Below are 18,039 nucleotides of genomic sequence, written 5' to 3' on the forward strand. Positions count from 1 at the left end.
ATTTTGAATTAACTTAAACAAGCTATTCTCACATGGTCCCCCCTACACCTTTCTTGGTGAGGAGGCTTGAATCCCATAAGATGGTTTTACTCCCCCAAATCCTATATCTCTTGAACATGTTTCCGTTACTATTTCCTGCTCCTTTTTATAAATCTTTGGAGAGACTACTTGCCAGGTTCTTGTGGAATGGTAAATCACCTAGAATATCATTGCTGAAATTGAAAACCCCCAAACTTAAGGAGGCAATGGATTTTCCTGACCTCCTCCTATATCATAAATAATTTATTCTATGACACGTCCTTGAGTGAATCTTACCTCCTCATTTATCTGCTTTGCCTAGATGGCTTTCTTTTGAGAATCATTACATGAACCCCATGTCACTGTCTAAACTTCTTGGAATGACTCTCTCTAAACATGAGAAAACTAACTCCATCATAAAGAGTACTTATGAATCCCTCAAATTTTTGGATTCCACAATAAAAATCCCCATTTCCAAGTCATTTAACATTCCCCTGTAGAATAACCCAGCTATATTGATAGACAAAATCTTACTATTTGGGATAGTTCTTTTTTTATTGATCCCGAAACCAAAAATTGGATACCCTTTTCCCAGGTTAAAATTTCCCATGCATTAGCTGACTCCCAGTTCTTCCCCTGGTTACAACTGAGATCAGCCCTTCGTAAGAGTACCATTTCTTCATTAAAAGGTGAAGCCTCCATTTTTGATCTTTCACTAAAATTATATGCTGGTGGACACTCTGCCCCCAAAATTTACAAACATTTCAAAAATATTAGATCTATCAACCTCTCATCTCTCTGTTCGATCTGAGAAACTGACATTCATGCTGAGATCTCAGATTCAACATGGGATTATTTCTAGCGATCTCTTTACAATTCTTCTAAATCAGCATCTACTATTCAATCTCTATTCTTCCTCACACACAGAGCCCTGTGGATCCCTATACGCTCTCATCATATAGACCCTACTTTTTCCAAACTTTGTTGGTCTTGTGGGTTACAGTCAGGCGATTTAAAACATCTTATTTTTGAATGTTCACACTTACAAAAATATTGGACAGACGTCTGGTCTACTACAACTGAGATTCTTCCCATTTCTAGTTCCATTTCTTTGAATATTATCATATTGAAAGGAGCCTACTTTAGCACCAGTTTGCCAGACACCTCTTGCCCGTTATTAGACACATTACTGGTTACTGCTATAAAAATTGTTTTTACGGCTTGGAAAGATCTTTCAAAAGTTTCTCATGCACACTGGTGGAATATAGTATGCCTCACATATAGATATGAATGCTATTCTGTTATGAGAAAAGGTTTGATTAAGGCCCTAACGCCTTCTTTGAAGAAATGGTCTATACTTAAGGATTATTTGCTGTTGATTCCAATTCCTGTACAATTCAACCTATGTCCAGTGCTTAGCTTCTTGTATAACTTGGCCTACATTATATGCATATCCTTGGTTATATTTCTTGTTCCTTGTATTTATTATTATTGTATAAAAATTTCTCAATAAATAAACTAAGACTAAAAAAAAACCAAAAAAATACTTTCTGGGACTTCTGCAGCAGGAGGCAGTGTGCTCAAAATCAACAGCAGACATGAGATGTAGGCCATGGCATACTAGGAATTCCTCAGTAGTGGGTCAAATTCTCTTCAACCTCAAAGTAAGTGACACAAGCCTTACAATAGGTGACTTTAACAGTACTCTGAATATCAAAGAAAATGTGACAAAAATCAAGAGATTTCAGGAGATTTCAGGATAGCTCCAAAACTGTTCTAAGAGTTTTGAATTGGTGCTTTCCTTATGTACACCATCTTACAGTGAGACACTAAAGTTTTAATTATCACCCAATCTGTCTCTTGTAAAGTTGCAATCAACAAATTTATTTAGTCACAGAAGGAAAGAATACATATCGTATACATCGTATATTAATTTCCTGACATAATAAAGTTCAAAGAAAACATGATGTAGGGTTGAAGATGAAAGAAAAAACATTTTTTTGCAATACAGAAGAAAGCAGTACACACTCAGGCTGATGTCATAGGAGTTATAGGCAGGTAGCCAAATGTGTACAGATACTGAGAGGGTGTCAGCAACAGAAATATGAGGAGAGAACAAAATGCATGCAGGGCCTGCTAGGCTGTTGGCACAGGGATATATGGAGATAGTCTCTGCATCAGGTGCTGTATGGATTTATGCTCCAGTAGATAGTCACATCATTTGCTTAATCAGAGCTAGAGCCCGATCCAGAGCCAGAGCCCGATCCAGAGCCATGCTGTAAATACAAACAATACAAATATAAACTTGCAGAGATACAGCATGATGATATATGGTGACTGTTCCAGCAGACACTCTACAAATAGCAGTTACTAGCAATGAGAGATCAGGCATTCGTCCCATAATGGCATGCCTCTCAAACTATCGGATAACAAACCCCTCCTTACCATACAGTCACCTCTGTAATCTTCAATTTATCTCCATAGACATTCACTATCAAAACATTAACATTGAGTTAGTTTGTTCAATGGCGTAGCAAGGGGGGGCGGTCCGCCCTGGGCATCATCTTGGTGGGGGTACCGGCACCTCTCCTTCTCTCCATCTCTCCCTGTACCTCTTTGGTTCTTCGCTGGTGTGAGCAACATCGCCATCCTGCTACTCGCACCGGCCTCGGCTCTACCTCTGAAGTCACTTCCGGGTCGCATGAGGAAATGACCTCAGAGGAAGACCCGAGGCCTGTGCGTGCAGCAGGTTGGAGATGCCGTTCATGTCAGTGAACAGTTAAAGAGGTATGGGAGGAGGGGAAAGGAAGGCACATGTGCTGGAGGGGGAGGTGGGAAAGGAGGCTGGGCGCGCCACCGACCCAGGCATCTCCTAACCTCACTATGCCAGTGAGTTTGTGCATACCATGACAATAATGAAGCACACTCGTAAATCAAGATATACTTGCATCTCTTAAATTTACTGCTAGTTCTTGTTTCAACACTTCAATTATGACAAAGAGAACTTCCTTCTGGAGTTCATAACATGTAACATACACAATTAACACAACAAGGAGCATTTGGATGTTCTTTTTAATCAGGCCAGCGATTCCCAATACAATTGTGACAATCTATGTATTTTTTTGCCATATGATCTTGCTCTCATTGAGTTTGTTGGTATCTGAATTGTTCCTTGGAACCAACACTTCTGTTAATAATATTGGTTAACAGATAGAAAACAAAGAGTAGGGTTAAATGGTCAATGGAGAATGGTAGACAGTGGAGTTCTCCCAGGGTTCTGTGCAGTGATCATTGCTTTCTAACATTTTATAAATGATCTAGAGATGGCAATAACTAGTGAGGTAATTAACTCCCCCCACCCCCCTTTTTTTAAAAAAAAGCCTCACTAGCAGCTGCCGCATGGCAAAAGCCCCAAAGCCCTTTAGATTCCTATGGGCTTCAGGGCAGTTACCGCAGAACTCACGCTATCGAGCTTTGTAAAAGAGGGGGTAAATTTGTTGATGACACAAAATTATTCAAAGTTATTAAATCAGAAGAGGATTGTGAAAAATTGCAAGAAGACCTTACAAGACTGGGCATCCTGATGGCAGATGATGTTTAATATGAGCAAGTGCAAAGTGATGCTTGTGGGAAAGCAGAACCCAAATTATAGCTACATGATGTAAGATTCCATATTAGGCATCACCACCCAGGGAAAGGATCCAGGTGTCATCAATGAAAAAGTGAAATCCTCAGCTCAGTGTACAGTAGCTGCTAAGAAAGCAGATAGAATGTTAGGCATTATTAGGAAAGGAAAGGAAAACAAAATTAAGAATTTATAATGCCTTTGTGTCACTCCATGGTGTGATCGCACCTCGAATATTGTGTGCAATTCTGATCATCATATCAAAGATATAGCAGAATTAGAGAAGGGTGACATAAATGATAAAGGGAATGAGACAACTTCCCCATGAGGAAAGGCTACAATGGCTAAGGCTCTTCAGCTTGGAGAAGAGACGGCTGAGGAGAGATATGATACAGTAGAGGTCTATAAAATACTGAGTGGAGTAGAATGGATAGACATGAATCATTTGTTTAACTTTTCCAAAAATACCAGGACTAGGAGGCATACAATGAAGCTACTAAGTAGTAAATTAAAAACAAACTGGAAAAAATATTTATTTTCTCATCATGTAATTAAACTCTGGAATTTTGTTGCCAGAGAATGTGATAAAATCAGTTAGCTTAACAGGGATTAAAAATGGTTTGGATCAGTTCCCAAAAGAAAAGTCCATAAGCCATTATTAAGACAGACTAGGGAAAATCCACTGCTTATTCTTAGGACAAGCAGCATACAATCTGTTTTACTCTTCTGGGATCTTGCCAGGTACTTATGACCTGGCTTGGCCACTGTCAGAAACCAGATACTCAGGGGTCCTTTTATCAAGCTGTGGTAGGGGTTTAATGCGCATAATACCGCGCGTTAAACCGCCTGCCACGCTAGCCGGCCGCAGGGGTTAGCGCGTGATGAAATGTCCAACGTGCTAACCCCGCTAGCGCGGCTTGATAAAAGGACCCCTCAGTCTGCCCAGTATGGTAATGCTTATGTTCTTATGTTTCAATATTCAGTGTGGTTTGCCAAATTAAACCATGCCTAGCAGGCCAGCCAGTGAAATTCAGTGGCACTTAACTGGGCAGTACAAATGACAAAACAAACAAAAAAACCAACAGGATGTGCAGTAAAAAGACAGTGAAAGCAAATGAAAACAATACTGCAAGAAAATGTACAGGGTACAGCAGTTTATTAAAATCACAAAAACAAAAAAATCTAAAAACAAAATGCATGGTCTATTCCACAGGAACATTGGGACCAGTCGTTTAGGATTTATACTTTTTATGCAGTCCATGTATTTTGTTTTTAGATTTTTTGTTTTTGTGATTTTAATAAACTCATGTACCCTGTACATTTTCTTACAGTATTGTTTTTGTTTACTTAACTGGGCGGTGACACTCAGTGGCGTACCTAGGGTATGTGGCATCCGGGGCCCATCATTTTTTGACACCCCCCCATCTATATGAAAAATATGATTTTTAGTAACAATCTACATATCGCACCACAAGAGTGTACCTAGGAAAAGGCTGCATCTTAAACACTGCAGTGAGCACTAGAACACCAACACATACATTGTAAAACTAAACAAGCCAGATCCCGCACAGTCAATTGATTCTGTAGTCTATGCCAACTGAAAACTGTGTTCTTTTCATACACACAGAACAGAGATACACCCTCGTCCAAAATGGAATAATCACAAACTAAAAATAGAAATATGTAGACAAAAGTTAAACTGATCCGCCAAGAAACCAGACCCTGGATACAATGCAACACCACAAAAAACAGTAACACATGTCCTCTAATACAGTGCAAAATATAAAGACAGTAGATGTAAATTTGAAAAAAGATACATAACAATCACCACTTTATAAATTAACAAATAAAAATAAAACAAATAATGAGAAATAAAAAAATACCATTTTATTGGACTAATCCCCGTAAGCTCGGTCCCCATCCCCGCAAACCACCTGATTCCATCCACACAAGCCTTGAATTGTTTATATTAAAGTATAAAAAGAAACAATATTCTGTACAATTGTCAATTTATAAATCAGCGTCTTCTCCCCACTCTCTTCCCCATTTCCCTTCAGCATCCTCAGCCCACTCTCTCTCCACTTTCCTTCAGCGCACGCACATAAAAACAAGCAAGTAATTTTATATCATTTTCATTCTATTCATTCATAGAAATTAAAGTCTAGATAATGCCAGTCACATAACAAAACATGATTTTACAAAAATAATTCCCTGCAGTCAAGCCTGCAAGGATTACTAGATGTCTTTCAGCAGCTCCCCTCCCTCCCTCCCCCTTACCTTTGTGGCCAAGTCAAAATGATCTACCAACAATAAAATTTTAAAAACACAAAGCACGCTGTACGCAGAGAAAATGTTAATTATCATTTATATTCCGCGGGTTTTCAAAGAGGTCAAGGCAGATGACTTTATGCAATGTCACCTCAGTAACAACTATACAAAAATAGACAAATATTCCCCCTCCCTTTTTACTAAACTGCGATAGCGGTTTTTAGCATAGGGAGCTGCGCTGAATGCCCCACGCTGCTCTCGACGCTCATAGGCTCCCTGCGCTAAAAAACTCTATTGCGGTTTAGTAAAAGGGGGCCATAGTGCAAAATATAGACAGCAGATATAAATTTTCAAAATGGACACATTTTGATCACTAAGTTGAAAATAAAATCATTTTTCCTACTTTTTTATCTGGTGATTTCATGAGTCTCTGGTCCTTCTTCTGGTCCTTCTTCTTTCTTCTCCTCCCCCCCCCCTTTCTTTCTCTCTCCCCCCTGGCTCCCCTCTTTATTTCTGCCTTTCTTTCTCTCTCCCCCTGGCCCCCCTCTTTATTTCTGCCTTTCTTTCTCTCTTCCCCTGGCCTCCCTCTTTATTTCTCTCTCCCCCTGGCCCTCCTCTTTCTTTCTGCCTTTCTTTCTCTCCCCCTTGACCCCCTCTTTATTTCTGCCTTTCTTTCTCTCCCCTTGGTCCCCCTCTTTCTTTCTGCCTTTCTTTCTCTCTCCCCCTGACCCCTCTTTATTTCTGCCTTTCTTTCTCTCTCCCCCTGGCCCCCCCTCTTTATTTTTTCCTTTCTTTCTCTTTCCCCCTAGCCCGCACAAAGCCATCGTGCCAATTTCTCCACTTCCACGATTCTTTCCCTACCCTCACCCCCAAGCCAGCAGCCGATTTCTCCCTGCTCCTTCCCCGATGTCCTGAACTTCATCAGGCAGCAGCAGCATTCACAATTCACTGCTGTTGCCCGCTTCAGGCCTTCCTCTCTGTCGGGTCCTGTCTTCATGAAAACAGGAAGTAGGCAGGATGTCAGAGGAGGGGGCAGGACCGTGGCGGAGGAAACAGTCGAAGCAGGCAAAGATCTCTGGCATCGCGATCTTGCTGCAGGCTGTTTCCAGACGCGACACCCGGCGCAGGGGGGGGAACTGGACCAGACCGGGAGCACCCCCTCAGGGCTTGGCACCCGGGGCGGACCGCCCCCCCCCCACCCCTCTTGGTACGCCACTGGTAACACTGAATGTCAGCTCTGACTGCTACAGCACTGTCCAGTTAGTGCTGGGGTGGACTGTGGCAGAGCTGAAATTTAACTATTAGCAGTGATAATGAGTCTGCTAACTAGTTAAATAAGTGAATAAAATTATGACAAAAATCCTAACTTTACCCACTGAGTTAACTGGGCAGAAGTCCAAATATCAGCTGGTGCCCGATTAACTTCTGGATTACTGCACTGATTAGGATAGCCCAGTGTTAGTGCCCGGACATGACCTGGCATTGGATACCTGGGCTTAATTCAGCCCATTACTGTCTGTGGCTTAAAAACTGCAGACCACTACAGGCTGAAGGTCAGGTCCATCATTCTTATGTTTTTTTCTTTTCCACAATCTATCTGGTTTTCTTGCTTCAAGCTTTATATTGGTGGAAATAGGGCTATCCTAGATGATCACAACTTTTTCATTCTCCAAAGTACTATCAGGATTATGATCCCAATGTTTTTTCTGAGGCAACAATGTTACAGTGTTTAAAGGGGTAAAAGGTCATAGATTTGACATACCGCCTTTCTGTGAGTAGAATCAAAGCAGTTTACAGTACATATATAATATGCAGTTACTTTTTTCTGTCTCTAGTGAGCTCACAATCTAAGTTTTGCTGGGGCAATGGAAGGTTAAGTGACTTGGTCAAGGTAACAAGGAACTGCAAAGGAAGTCGAACCCAGTTCCCCAGGTTCTCAGCCCACTGCACATAGTTTCCACTTGATAAAACATTCTACTTTATTGTGACCTTCTGTATATAGGAGTTTCTTACATCAGCACATCACAGTTAGTAATAAGATGTGTAACTACTTTTAATTTTGTGCTACAGAATTTCCACTGTATATTTTGCCACTTATTCTTAGAACCTAACGGATGTAGCGGTATATAAGAAATAAATTACATTACATTACATTATTCTATGCTACCTATGAACCAGGGGCAGTGGAATGCCTTTTTATTTTGGGGACACCCAAACTCCATTCCCAGCCCTTTGCTACCATCTAACATCTCTCTCCTTCTGCCCTCTCAATCCCCCTCCCACTTCCAGCATCTCTCTCCTTCTCTACCTCCCTCATCCCCTCTTTAATATATCTCTCCTTTCCTCCCCCATGATTTCCAGCATTTTTCTCCCTCCCCACCTCCCTCATCCTCTCTCTCCTTCCCTCTCAACGTCCCCTTAAGCATCTCTCCTTCCCTCTCTCCCAACCCCCCATGGTGTACATCATTTCTCTCCTTCCTTACATCCTTTACTTCCTCTTCTGCATCTCTCTCATTCTCACCTTCTTCAGCATCTCCTTCCTTTCATCCCTCCCTCCCCCATGATTTCCAGAATTTCTCCCTTCCCTTCCTCTCAACTCCCTTTTCAGCATATCTCTCCTTACCTCTCTCTAATCCCTCCTTCCCTTCATCTCTCCCCTCTTCAGGATTTTTCTCCATCCCTCCCATGGGGATTAGTGATTATTATATTTTAATGAACTTTATATGTATGTGTTCTTGAAAGAATGTTAATGGTGTCTTATATACCACTATATCTCCAACTGGATTCAATGTGGTTTATAAAACAATTACAAAAACTTTACAAAGAGTAAATTAAGAACAAAGAGTGAATAAGGACAAATAATAGAAATTAAAGACATTATAAGGCATCATGTGTTGAGCAAGACCTATATGCTGTACTATTCAGATTTGGAGCTCTTTTCTTACTTTAAGAACATAAGAACATAAGAAATGCCTTCACCGGATCAGACCGAGGTCCATCTAGTCCAGTGCTCCGCACACGCGGCGGCCCATTTAGGTACTCCTTTCTGGAGACCCGACTTTACCGTATCCCTCAATATGATATGCAAGAAGGTGTGCATCCAACCTGCGCTTAAACCCCAGTACAGTAGTCTCCGCCACAACCTCCTCCGGGAGTGCATTCCAAGCACCCACCACTCGCTGTGTGAAACAGAACTTCCTGACATTTGTCCTGAACCTGCTGCCGCTCAGTTTCAGGCTATGACCTCTTGTCCGTGTCATATCCGAGAATGTTAGCAATGCTGCTTCTTGGTCTCTTATATCAAATCCTTTTAATATTTTTAAAGTTTCTATCAAATCCCCTCTCAGTCTTCTCTTCTCGAGGGTAAACAATCCCAGTTTCCTGAGTCGTTCTTTGTAGCTCAAATTCTCCATTCCTTTGACAAGTTTCGTGGCTCGCCTTTGCACTTTCTCCAAAAGAGTTATATCCCTCTTGAGGTATGGAGACCAGTGTTGGACATAATATTCTAAGTGCGGTCTGACCATTCTTAATTTTAAATTGTACACCCCTGTATTTTTATATATAGCCAAGTGGTATAACAAATATAATAAACTGTAACTGTTCAGCATCTCTCATCTCCATTCACCCCTCCCCTCCCCGGGTCTCCATCACTGCAAAGCATTTATTCCCTTACCAACTGTCATCTGCAAAAATGGTATCATGCAGATGGCCAACATGGGGCCTTGAACATCTGTGTATGCTCAAGGCCTGAAGACTCCTGCCTTTTCCAAACTTCCTATTTTGGATGGGTTGGAAGCCAGCAGGTCTTGAGCATGTGTAGATACTTAAAGCCTGTACCAGCCAACCATGCTGATGGCTTCTTTCCAAAACCTATGCCATGAATCATTATGATATGATTGAAGTCTACGAAATCTTGAGTGGGGTAGAACGGGTACAAGTGGATCGATTTTTCACTCTGTCAAAAATTACAAAGACTAGGGGGACACTCAATGAAGTTACTGGGAAATACTTTTAAAACCAATAGGAGGAAATTTTTTTTCACTCAGAGAATAGTTAAGCTGTGGAACATGTTGCCAGAGGATATGGTAAGAGTGGATAGGGTAGCTGGTTTTAAGAAAGGTTTAGAAAAGTTCCTGGAGGAAAAGTCCATAGTCTCTTATTGAGAAAAACATGGGGGAAGTTACTGCTTGCCCTGTATCAGTAGCATGGAATATTGCTACTCCTTGGGTTTTGGCCAGGTACTAGTGACCTGGATTGACCACCGTGAGAACGGGCTACTGGGCTTGATGGACCATTGGTCTGATCCAGTAAGGCTATTCTTATGTTCTTACCCGTGGAGGGGCATAATTGAAAGGGACGTCCAAGTCTGTTTACATCCATCTCGCAAGTCGTCCACAGTTAAAAAGAGCCTAAGACACATTTTCGAAACATATGTCCAACTTTTTTTTACTTTTGAAAATCGTCTAATTATACGTCCTGCCGATCTGATCATCCAAGCCACTAAATCATCCACATTATACCACATTTCTGTCCAACTTTCCGTCCAAGTCCAAAACGCCTAGAACAAGCCCTGTTGGACGTGGGAGGAGTCTGCAAAGTGATGGACTGCACACCCAGACATGCCACCTAAATAGTGGGGTACCTTACAGGGCACTGCTATGAACTTCACAAAAAGGGTGCCATGTCTTCTCCTCATTAGGTGACGGTGAGCCCCCCAAACCACCTCCAGAATCCCCTAGACCCACTTATCTACCACCCCAATAGCCTTTATGGCTGCAGGAGACACTTATATGCCAGTAAAAAAGGGTTTTGGGGGTGTATAGGGGAGTGCACATGTTTAAGTATCAATGCAGTGATTAAAGAGGCTTATGGGCATGGGTCCTCCCTCTCTATGGGTTCCTAACCCACCCCCAAGATGACTTAAGCTGCCTCTGGGCTGGACGACTAGGCTTTCCTATGCCAGGCGGCCAGGTGATGATGGTCTGGAGGCTGAAATTTAAAGTTGTGAATAAAATTTTTATGGGGATGTGGGGGGTGGTTGGTGATCACTGGGGTAGTGTGTGGGGGTCTGTGTTATGTGTTTGAAGTGCTTAACTGATTCAGTGCACAAAGCTACGGGCAGTGGCTCCTACGGGCATCCTGCGCCTGAACCGGAAGCCTTCTCTCTGACGTTGCAACATCACCGGGAAGGCTTCCAGATGAGGCACGGGACATGCAAAGTGCAATTAATACTATTATGGGGGCGGGGTCTGGGGTGGAGATTGGATAGAGATGGGCGGGGTCTGGTCCATGACTTAGCCCAGTGTTCTTCAACCGCCGGTCCATGGACCGATGCCGGTCCACAGAATAATTCTTTTATTTCTGCCGGTCCATAGGTGTAAAAAGGTTGAAAAACACTGCTCTAGAGTTAGGCACCAGACATTTGGGTGCTAAGCGTCAATTCCATAACAGCAATTCCTAGCATATTAAACCAACATTTACAGGCCTAACTTTAGACATGATCACTTATGCCAGCTCAAAGGCTGATGTGCTTGCATCTACCTGCATGCAGTTAGGCATGTAATTGCACGTCTTCTATAACATGTGTGCTCAAGTATTAGACCCACCCCTGACCCACCCATGCTTCTCCCCAGTTGCACGCTATGGATTTTACACAGATATTATACAGAAAATCAACTAAGGTCTGTTGCACACGGGTTCATTGGTGCCCGTGTCTGTTATTGTTAGTTAACCACAGTTATTAGCTCATTATTACTGTGTGGGATGAACATAGAAGTCTCTAATTAGAAAAGGAATTGTATAAAACAAACTAAGGCTGGTACTGGGCAATCCTATACTGTCTTGGTCCCAAATATGGTGATTTGGTTCAGGATGAGCTGGGGAGGACTTTGATAGCAGCTCCAGTTAGGATAGACTGGAGTGGGCTTCAATGACAACTCCAGCAGTGGGAACCTAAGGACAGTACCAGGAGGACTTCTATATTAAGGAAATATTAAATATTTTAAAGAAAAGATAATTTAACCATAAATATACTGTATAATGAGTGTACCTATTGGGCAGACTTGATGGGCCATTCAAGTCTTTATCGGTTGTCATTTTTACTATGTTATATTAAGTTACATGTGCAACTGACCTTATTTTATAACTTGTGCACACAACTTTGCACACTAAGAATAATGTTGGGCGCCCAATTTTACAGAATTAGAGGGAAATAGTAAAACAATAAGGGGCTCATTTTCAAAGCACTTAGACACACAAAGTACCATAGTAACCATGAAACTTTGTGTGTCTTAAGTGTTTTGAATATATGTCTCTAAGTAAATCATTGGTATTTCAAAAGGTTCAAGTGACCTAATGGATTCCTTCATTTGAAAGAATCTATCTGCTCAGTTACTGCAATAAAATTCAATACAAACCAATTTTATTTGATCTTAGAATTGTTTCTTCTAAAATGCACATGGCAACTTTTTGGTTTAAAGACAATCCTAATACACTTACAGAAACTACAGAAATAGATTTAGAAAAGTTTTCTTACCTTTCCTCTGCGTTTTTGCTTGTTTTTCTTATTTTTCTTGTAATAACCATGGGAGTAACCACTAGGAAGATTCTGAGGTTGACAGATAGAACATCCTCCTTGTGTTCCATGGTGCCCATGTCCTTGATGTCCACAAGTAGAGTAACCAGTTTGGCAAACTCCAGTTGGAGGTGGATGACCATAACCTGGATGCTGCTGCTGCAAACCTGGGCCTGGTGGACATATCACAGGAGGAGGAGGAGGAGGAGTAGGAATAGGACATACTTGTATGTTTTGAGGAGGTAGCTGGTAAGATGTTTCTATTAAAAAAGAAAAACATTTAGAAATTACAATATATTCCTTCTATCCCTTCCACCTCATTCCTGCTTAAAAAATGTATTGCAGAGGCATTTGGAACAGCAAATCAGACTGGGAAAATAAAGAGATCAAAATAAGTTAATCTTTCTTCATTAAACATATGTGAAACAATGGTCCCACTGTGTCCAAGGAAAGAGAAATCAAAGCACCAGAATGTCATAGCACCCCAACATGCCTGGCACACTCAAGAACAGGACAAAAATCTAGAATGAAAAATTATGTCCCCTATGCAACTATCTCATGTATTAAGTATCAGGCTACCTAGATATGCTAAGGACAATATAATTTTTTTGGTACATGGAAAACAACTAAATTTATTGATAAACTAACAGATGTTCCTATAATGAAATTTACTTTGCAGTCCTTATGATTAAACTCCATGATTCAAGTAGGCGGTGCTGGGATCGCAGGCAGGTACTCAACCAGCTTCTCTTAATATTTCCAGATATTTTAACCTGTCTTCCTCTTTCTGCTTTCTTTTGTAGTTTATGAAAGCTAACCTCTTTTTCCTTACCTTTTTAGCTATTGCTTTTGAGAACCAAAGCAGCCTTCTTTTCCTCTTACTTTCCTTACAAAATGGTTTGTTGCTCTTACAGTTGCTCCTTTCAGTTTTGTCCACTTATTTCCTATTCTGTAATTCGCTTATCCAGTAATTTGCTGTATCCTGTAACTCACTTTATTCTGTAATTCGCTTCATTCTGCAAGTCGCCTCATTGTCCAGTTCTATTCTAAATTTCACAGATTGATCAGATTATTCCTTGGGTTGCATACATGAGATCTATACCACATACTTAAAATTCATATTTTCCTTTTATCTATTTCTTATGTAATAAGTTGTACCCACACTTCTTGCATTCTGTAATTCGCTGATTGTCCAGCCTTCATCGATGTGAACCGCCTAGAAGTCATTCGACTGTGGCGGTATAGGAGAATAAAGTTGTTATTATTATTCGGACATTGGATGATGTTATATCTAATGAGAAACTGCTTGATTTTTCACGGCTGCAACAATCATTTGGCATTCTAAAGTCCCACCAGTATAGGTGGTTGCAGTTGAAGCAGGCTATTCAGAGTAGGTTCCCTGAATGGAAAAACTTAAAAACTTATTACAGCTTGCAGATCATTTGCTACCAGACAGATCTAGTAGGACATCAGGCCACCCAGTGGTACAAATTGATTTCTGAATTTTTAAATAAGAAGCCAAAAAATAGTCTTAGAGACAGTGGCGTACCAAGGGGGGCAGGGGGAGAGGCGGTCCGCCCCAGGTGCATGCCTTTGGAAGGGGCACAGCCGGCCAGGTCCGGGTCCTCCTGCTCGACTGTGCAACTGGACCTGCACCTCCTTCCTTTCCCCCGGTCCGCGCCACTGCAGTCTTACCTCTCCGCTGCTGCTGCTAATCGCCAACAAAAAGTCTTCTTTCCAACGTCAATTCTGACATCGGAGAGGACGTTCCGGGCCAGCCAATTACTGCCTAGCTGGCCCAGAATGTCCTCTCCGACGTCAGAATTGACGTTGGAAAGAAGACTTCTTGTTGGCGATTAGCAGCAGAAGTGGGGAGGTAAGACTGCAGCGGTGCGGACCGGGGGAAAGGAAGGAGAGAGGCTTTTTTTTTCCGTGGCATGGAGGGAAGGATATAGGCAGGCAAGCTGGCTGGCTTTAGCGCGACAGGGAGGGAGGGAGATAGGTAGGCAGGCAGGCTGGCTTTGGGGGTAGACAAAATCTGGAAGGCAGTGGGGGACATAAGAAGGCACTGGGGGCACAAAGGACACAGGACGGAGGCACCGGGGGCACTAAGGACATGGGAAGGAGGCCCTGGGGGCACTATGGACAGGAGACGGAAGCACCGGGGGCACTAAGGACACAACTCCCTGCGTCTGCCGGGTCCACCCCCTCCGACGTAACTTACTTCTTCCGGAGCAGAGCCAGTAGACAAGTCATCTCAGGACCTTCCAGCATGCGGCTGCTGAGTCTGCTCCAGAGCAAGTACGTCGGAGTGGGGTGGACTGGTAGCTGGCAGCTACAGTCATCACGGGACCTTGCTGCATGAAGGGAGAGAAAGGAGCAGGTGGAGGGAAAGAAAGAGGGCAGGTGGTATGGAATGGTAGTACTGATGGAATTGATGTACAGAGAAAGGGGAGAGACATAAGGGGGAAGGATATTGGAGGGAAAGAAAGGGGGCAAATGCTGATTGAAGAGGGGTGGATGGAGAGAGAAAGGGCAGACATTGGATGGTATTGGGGAACCTATGCAGATACTTTGTCCATCAAAAGCTGCAAAACCATGCAGAAACTGACAATCCGGAAACTATGTGGTCAAACCTAAAATCCATCCTGAACGAAGCATCTAGCCGCTACGTAAAAACATTAAGCAAAAGCCGGAGAAACAAAAAACCACAATGGTTCAACAAGGAAATTTCGGACCTCATTAAAATGAAAAAAGAAACATTTATTACCTACAAACATCTTGGGAAAAGGGAGGCAAAAGAAGACTATCTGGCCAGATCTAAGGCTGTCAAAAAGGCAGTCAGGGAAGCCAAACTTCAAACAGAGGAAGATCTAGCACGGAACATTAAAAAAGGGGACAAATCCTTCTTTAGGTACATTAGCGACAGGAAGAGAAACAAAAATGGAATAGAACGCCTTAGGCAATCAGATGGAAACTACGCAGAATCTGATACTACCAAAGCAGAACTGCTAAACGAATACTTCTGCTCAGTATTCACCTGTGAAGCACCGGGAGATGGTCCGCAACTACAAATAAGAAACAGCCAAAATGACCTGTTTCGTGACTACGAGTTTACACCTAGTAATGTCTACCACGAACTTTCAAGACTCAAAGTAGACAAAGCCATGGGACCAGACAATCTACACCCCAGGGTACTCAGAGAGCTGAGTGAAGTTTTGGCTGAACCAATATCCGTACTCTTCAATCTTTCCATGCGCACGGGAAAAGTACCCCTAGACTGGAAAACAGCTAACGTAATTCCACTCCACAAAAAGGGCTGCAGAACGGAGACAGGAAATTACAGACCGGTGAGTCTTACATCCATAGTGTGCAAACTCATGGAAACACTGATCAAACAGGAACTTGACAAAATTCTAGACGAAGAAAAGTTACGCGATCCACATCAACACGGATTTACCAGGGGAAGGTCCTGCCAATCTAATCTGATTGACTTCTTTGATTGGGTAACCAGTCATCTGGATGCCGGTGAGTCCCTTGATGTGATATATTTGGACTTCAGCAAAGCTTTTGATAGCGTCCCACACCGCAGGCTGTTGAACAAACTAAAATCGATGGGATTAGGGGATACATTCACAACATGGGTAAGGGATTGGCTAGATGGTAGGCTTCAAAGGGTGATGGTAAACGGTACCCCCTCCAAAACGTCAGCAGTGATGAGTGGAGTACCTCAGGGCTCCGTCTTAGGGCCAATTCTATTCAATTTATTCATAGGAGATTTGACCCAAGGACTTAGAGGAAAAGTATCACTGTTTGCCGACGATGCCAAACTATGCAACATAGTTGGCAAAAGCAGTGTGCCTGACTTTATGACGCAGGACCTAAGACAGCTTGAACAGTGGTCATCAACTTGGCAGCTGGGCTTCAATGCTAAAAAATGTAAAGTAATGCACCTAGGCAAAAAAAATCCACACAGAACTTACACACTAAATGGTGAAACCTTGTCCAGGACCACGGTGGAACGTGATTTAGGAGTGATCATCAGCGATGATATGAAGGCTGCCAATCAAGTGGAGAAGGCTTCATCCAAGGCAAGACAAATGATGGGATGTATTTGTAGGGGTTTTGTCAGCAGAAAGCCTGAAGTCATAATGCCACTGTACAGATCCATGGTGAGACCTCATCTCGAGTATTGTGTTCAATTCTGGAGACCACACTACCGAAAGGATGTGTTGAGAATTGAGTCGGTTCAGCGAATGGCTACCAGGATGGTTTTGGGGCTCGGGGAACTCACGTATGAAGAAAGGTTGAGGAAACTGCGGATGTACTCACTGGAGGAGCGAAGAGAGAGAGGGGACATGATTGAGACCTTTAAGTATATTACTGGGCGTATAGAGGTGAAAGATGATATCTTCAGTCTTACAGTACTTCTTCACTGAAAGGGTGGTAGATCATTGGAACGAGCTGCCTCAGCGGGTGATTGAGGCCAGCAGCGTGTTAGACTTCAAGAGAAAATGGGATATTCATGTGGGATCTCTAGGAGAGTAAGAATCAGGGAGTGGGTCATTGGTATGGGCAGACTCGATGGGCTATGGCCCTTTTCTGCCATCAATTTCTATGTTTCTATGTTTCTATGATGGAAGTGCAGATGGGAGAGATAAGGGAGCAAATGCAGGAAGGAAATGGGAGGAGATAAAGAGGGGAGCAGACGCTGGATTGAAGTGGACAGAGAGAGGTGAAGGTACTAGATGGAAGGGTTAGAGAAAGAGGGTACATGATGGAAGGAGGGGATAAATAAAAGGAGGGCACATGATGGGGAGAAAAGGATTGAGTTAGGGAAACACTGGAGGGGTGAGGGAAAGAGGTGACAAGCTTTAGGTTGACAGTAAAAAAGGAAATTGATGAGAGGGTAGTAAGAACGTAATCTAGACAGATGCAGAAAATAGATTGAAAAGGAAAATGAGGGAAAAAAGGAAATTGGATTGCAGAGGAGAGGTGTGGGAGAGGGAAGAAGAGGAGAGAGATGCCAGACCAATGGGGGTGAAAGGAGAGATGGAAAGGGGAGGCATACAGTTTCTGGAAGGGGCATAGAAGGAGAGAAGTTGCCATATAGGGGAAGAGAGATGGCAGCCAGGGATGGAAGGAAGAGAGTAACAAGAAAATGAGGAAAGCAGAAACCACAGAAGACAAAGGTAGAAATTTTTTTTTAATTTATTTATTGCTTTAGGAGACATGTGTCACTGTTTCTGTGGTGCACTGTATGCAGAGTCCAGCTTCTTACCGGTTCAATTTAACCTTTATCTATGTATTTCTATTTTATCCCCCCTTTTACAAAACTGTGGAGCGTTTTTTAGCGCCATCTGTGGTGGTAGCAGCTCTGATGCTCAGAATTCTAGGAGCGTCAGAGCTGTTACCTCCGTGGCTAAAATCCACACTACAGTTTTGTAAAAGAGGGAGGGGTTAGTTTGTGATTACATATTCCATACTAGGCGAATGTGTTCTGTGTGTTCGAAAGACACGGTTTTTTGTTAGGATTGACTGCACTAGTCTGGCT

General features: G+C 42.5%; 1 protein-coding gene across 1 annotated transcript in view; it reads right to left on the reverse strand.

The window, feature by feature from the left end:
- Window positions 1-1,862: 1,862 nt before the first annotated feature.
- Window positions 1,863-18,039, reverse strand: part of LOC117361348 (class E vacuolar protein-sorting machinery protein HSE1-like) — a 39,378-nt gene continuing 23,201 nt past the window's right edge. The window contains exons 5-6 of the mRNA XM_033946544.1: window positions 12,447-12,745; window positions 1,863-2,294 (exon numbers count right to left, since the gene is read on the reverse strand). Of these exons, the coding sequence (XP_033802435.1) occupies window positions 2,244-2,294; window positions 12,447-12,745 (350 nt within the window). The 3' untranslated portion in view covers window positions 1,863-2,243. The remainder of the gene's footprint in view (window positions 2,295-12,446; window positions 12,746-18,039) is intronic.

The sequence above is a fragment of the Geotrypetes seraphini genome, chromosome 5 (genome assembly GCF_902459505.1).
Source record: "Geotrypetes seraphini chromosome 5, aGeoSer1.1, whole genome shotgun sequence".
NCBI lineage: Eukaryota > Metazoa > Chordata > Amphibia > Gymnophiona > Dermophiidae > Geotrypetes > Geotrypetes seraphini.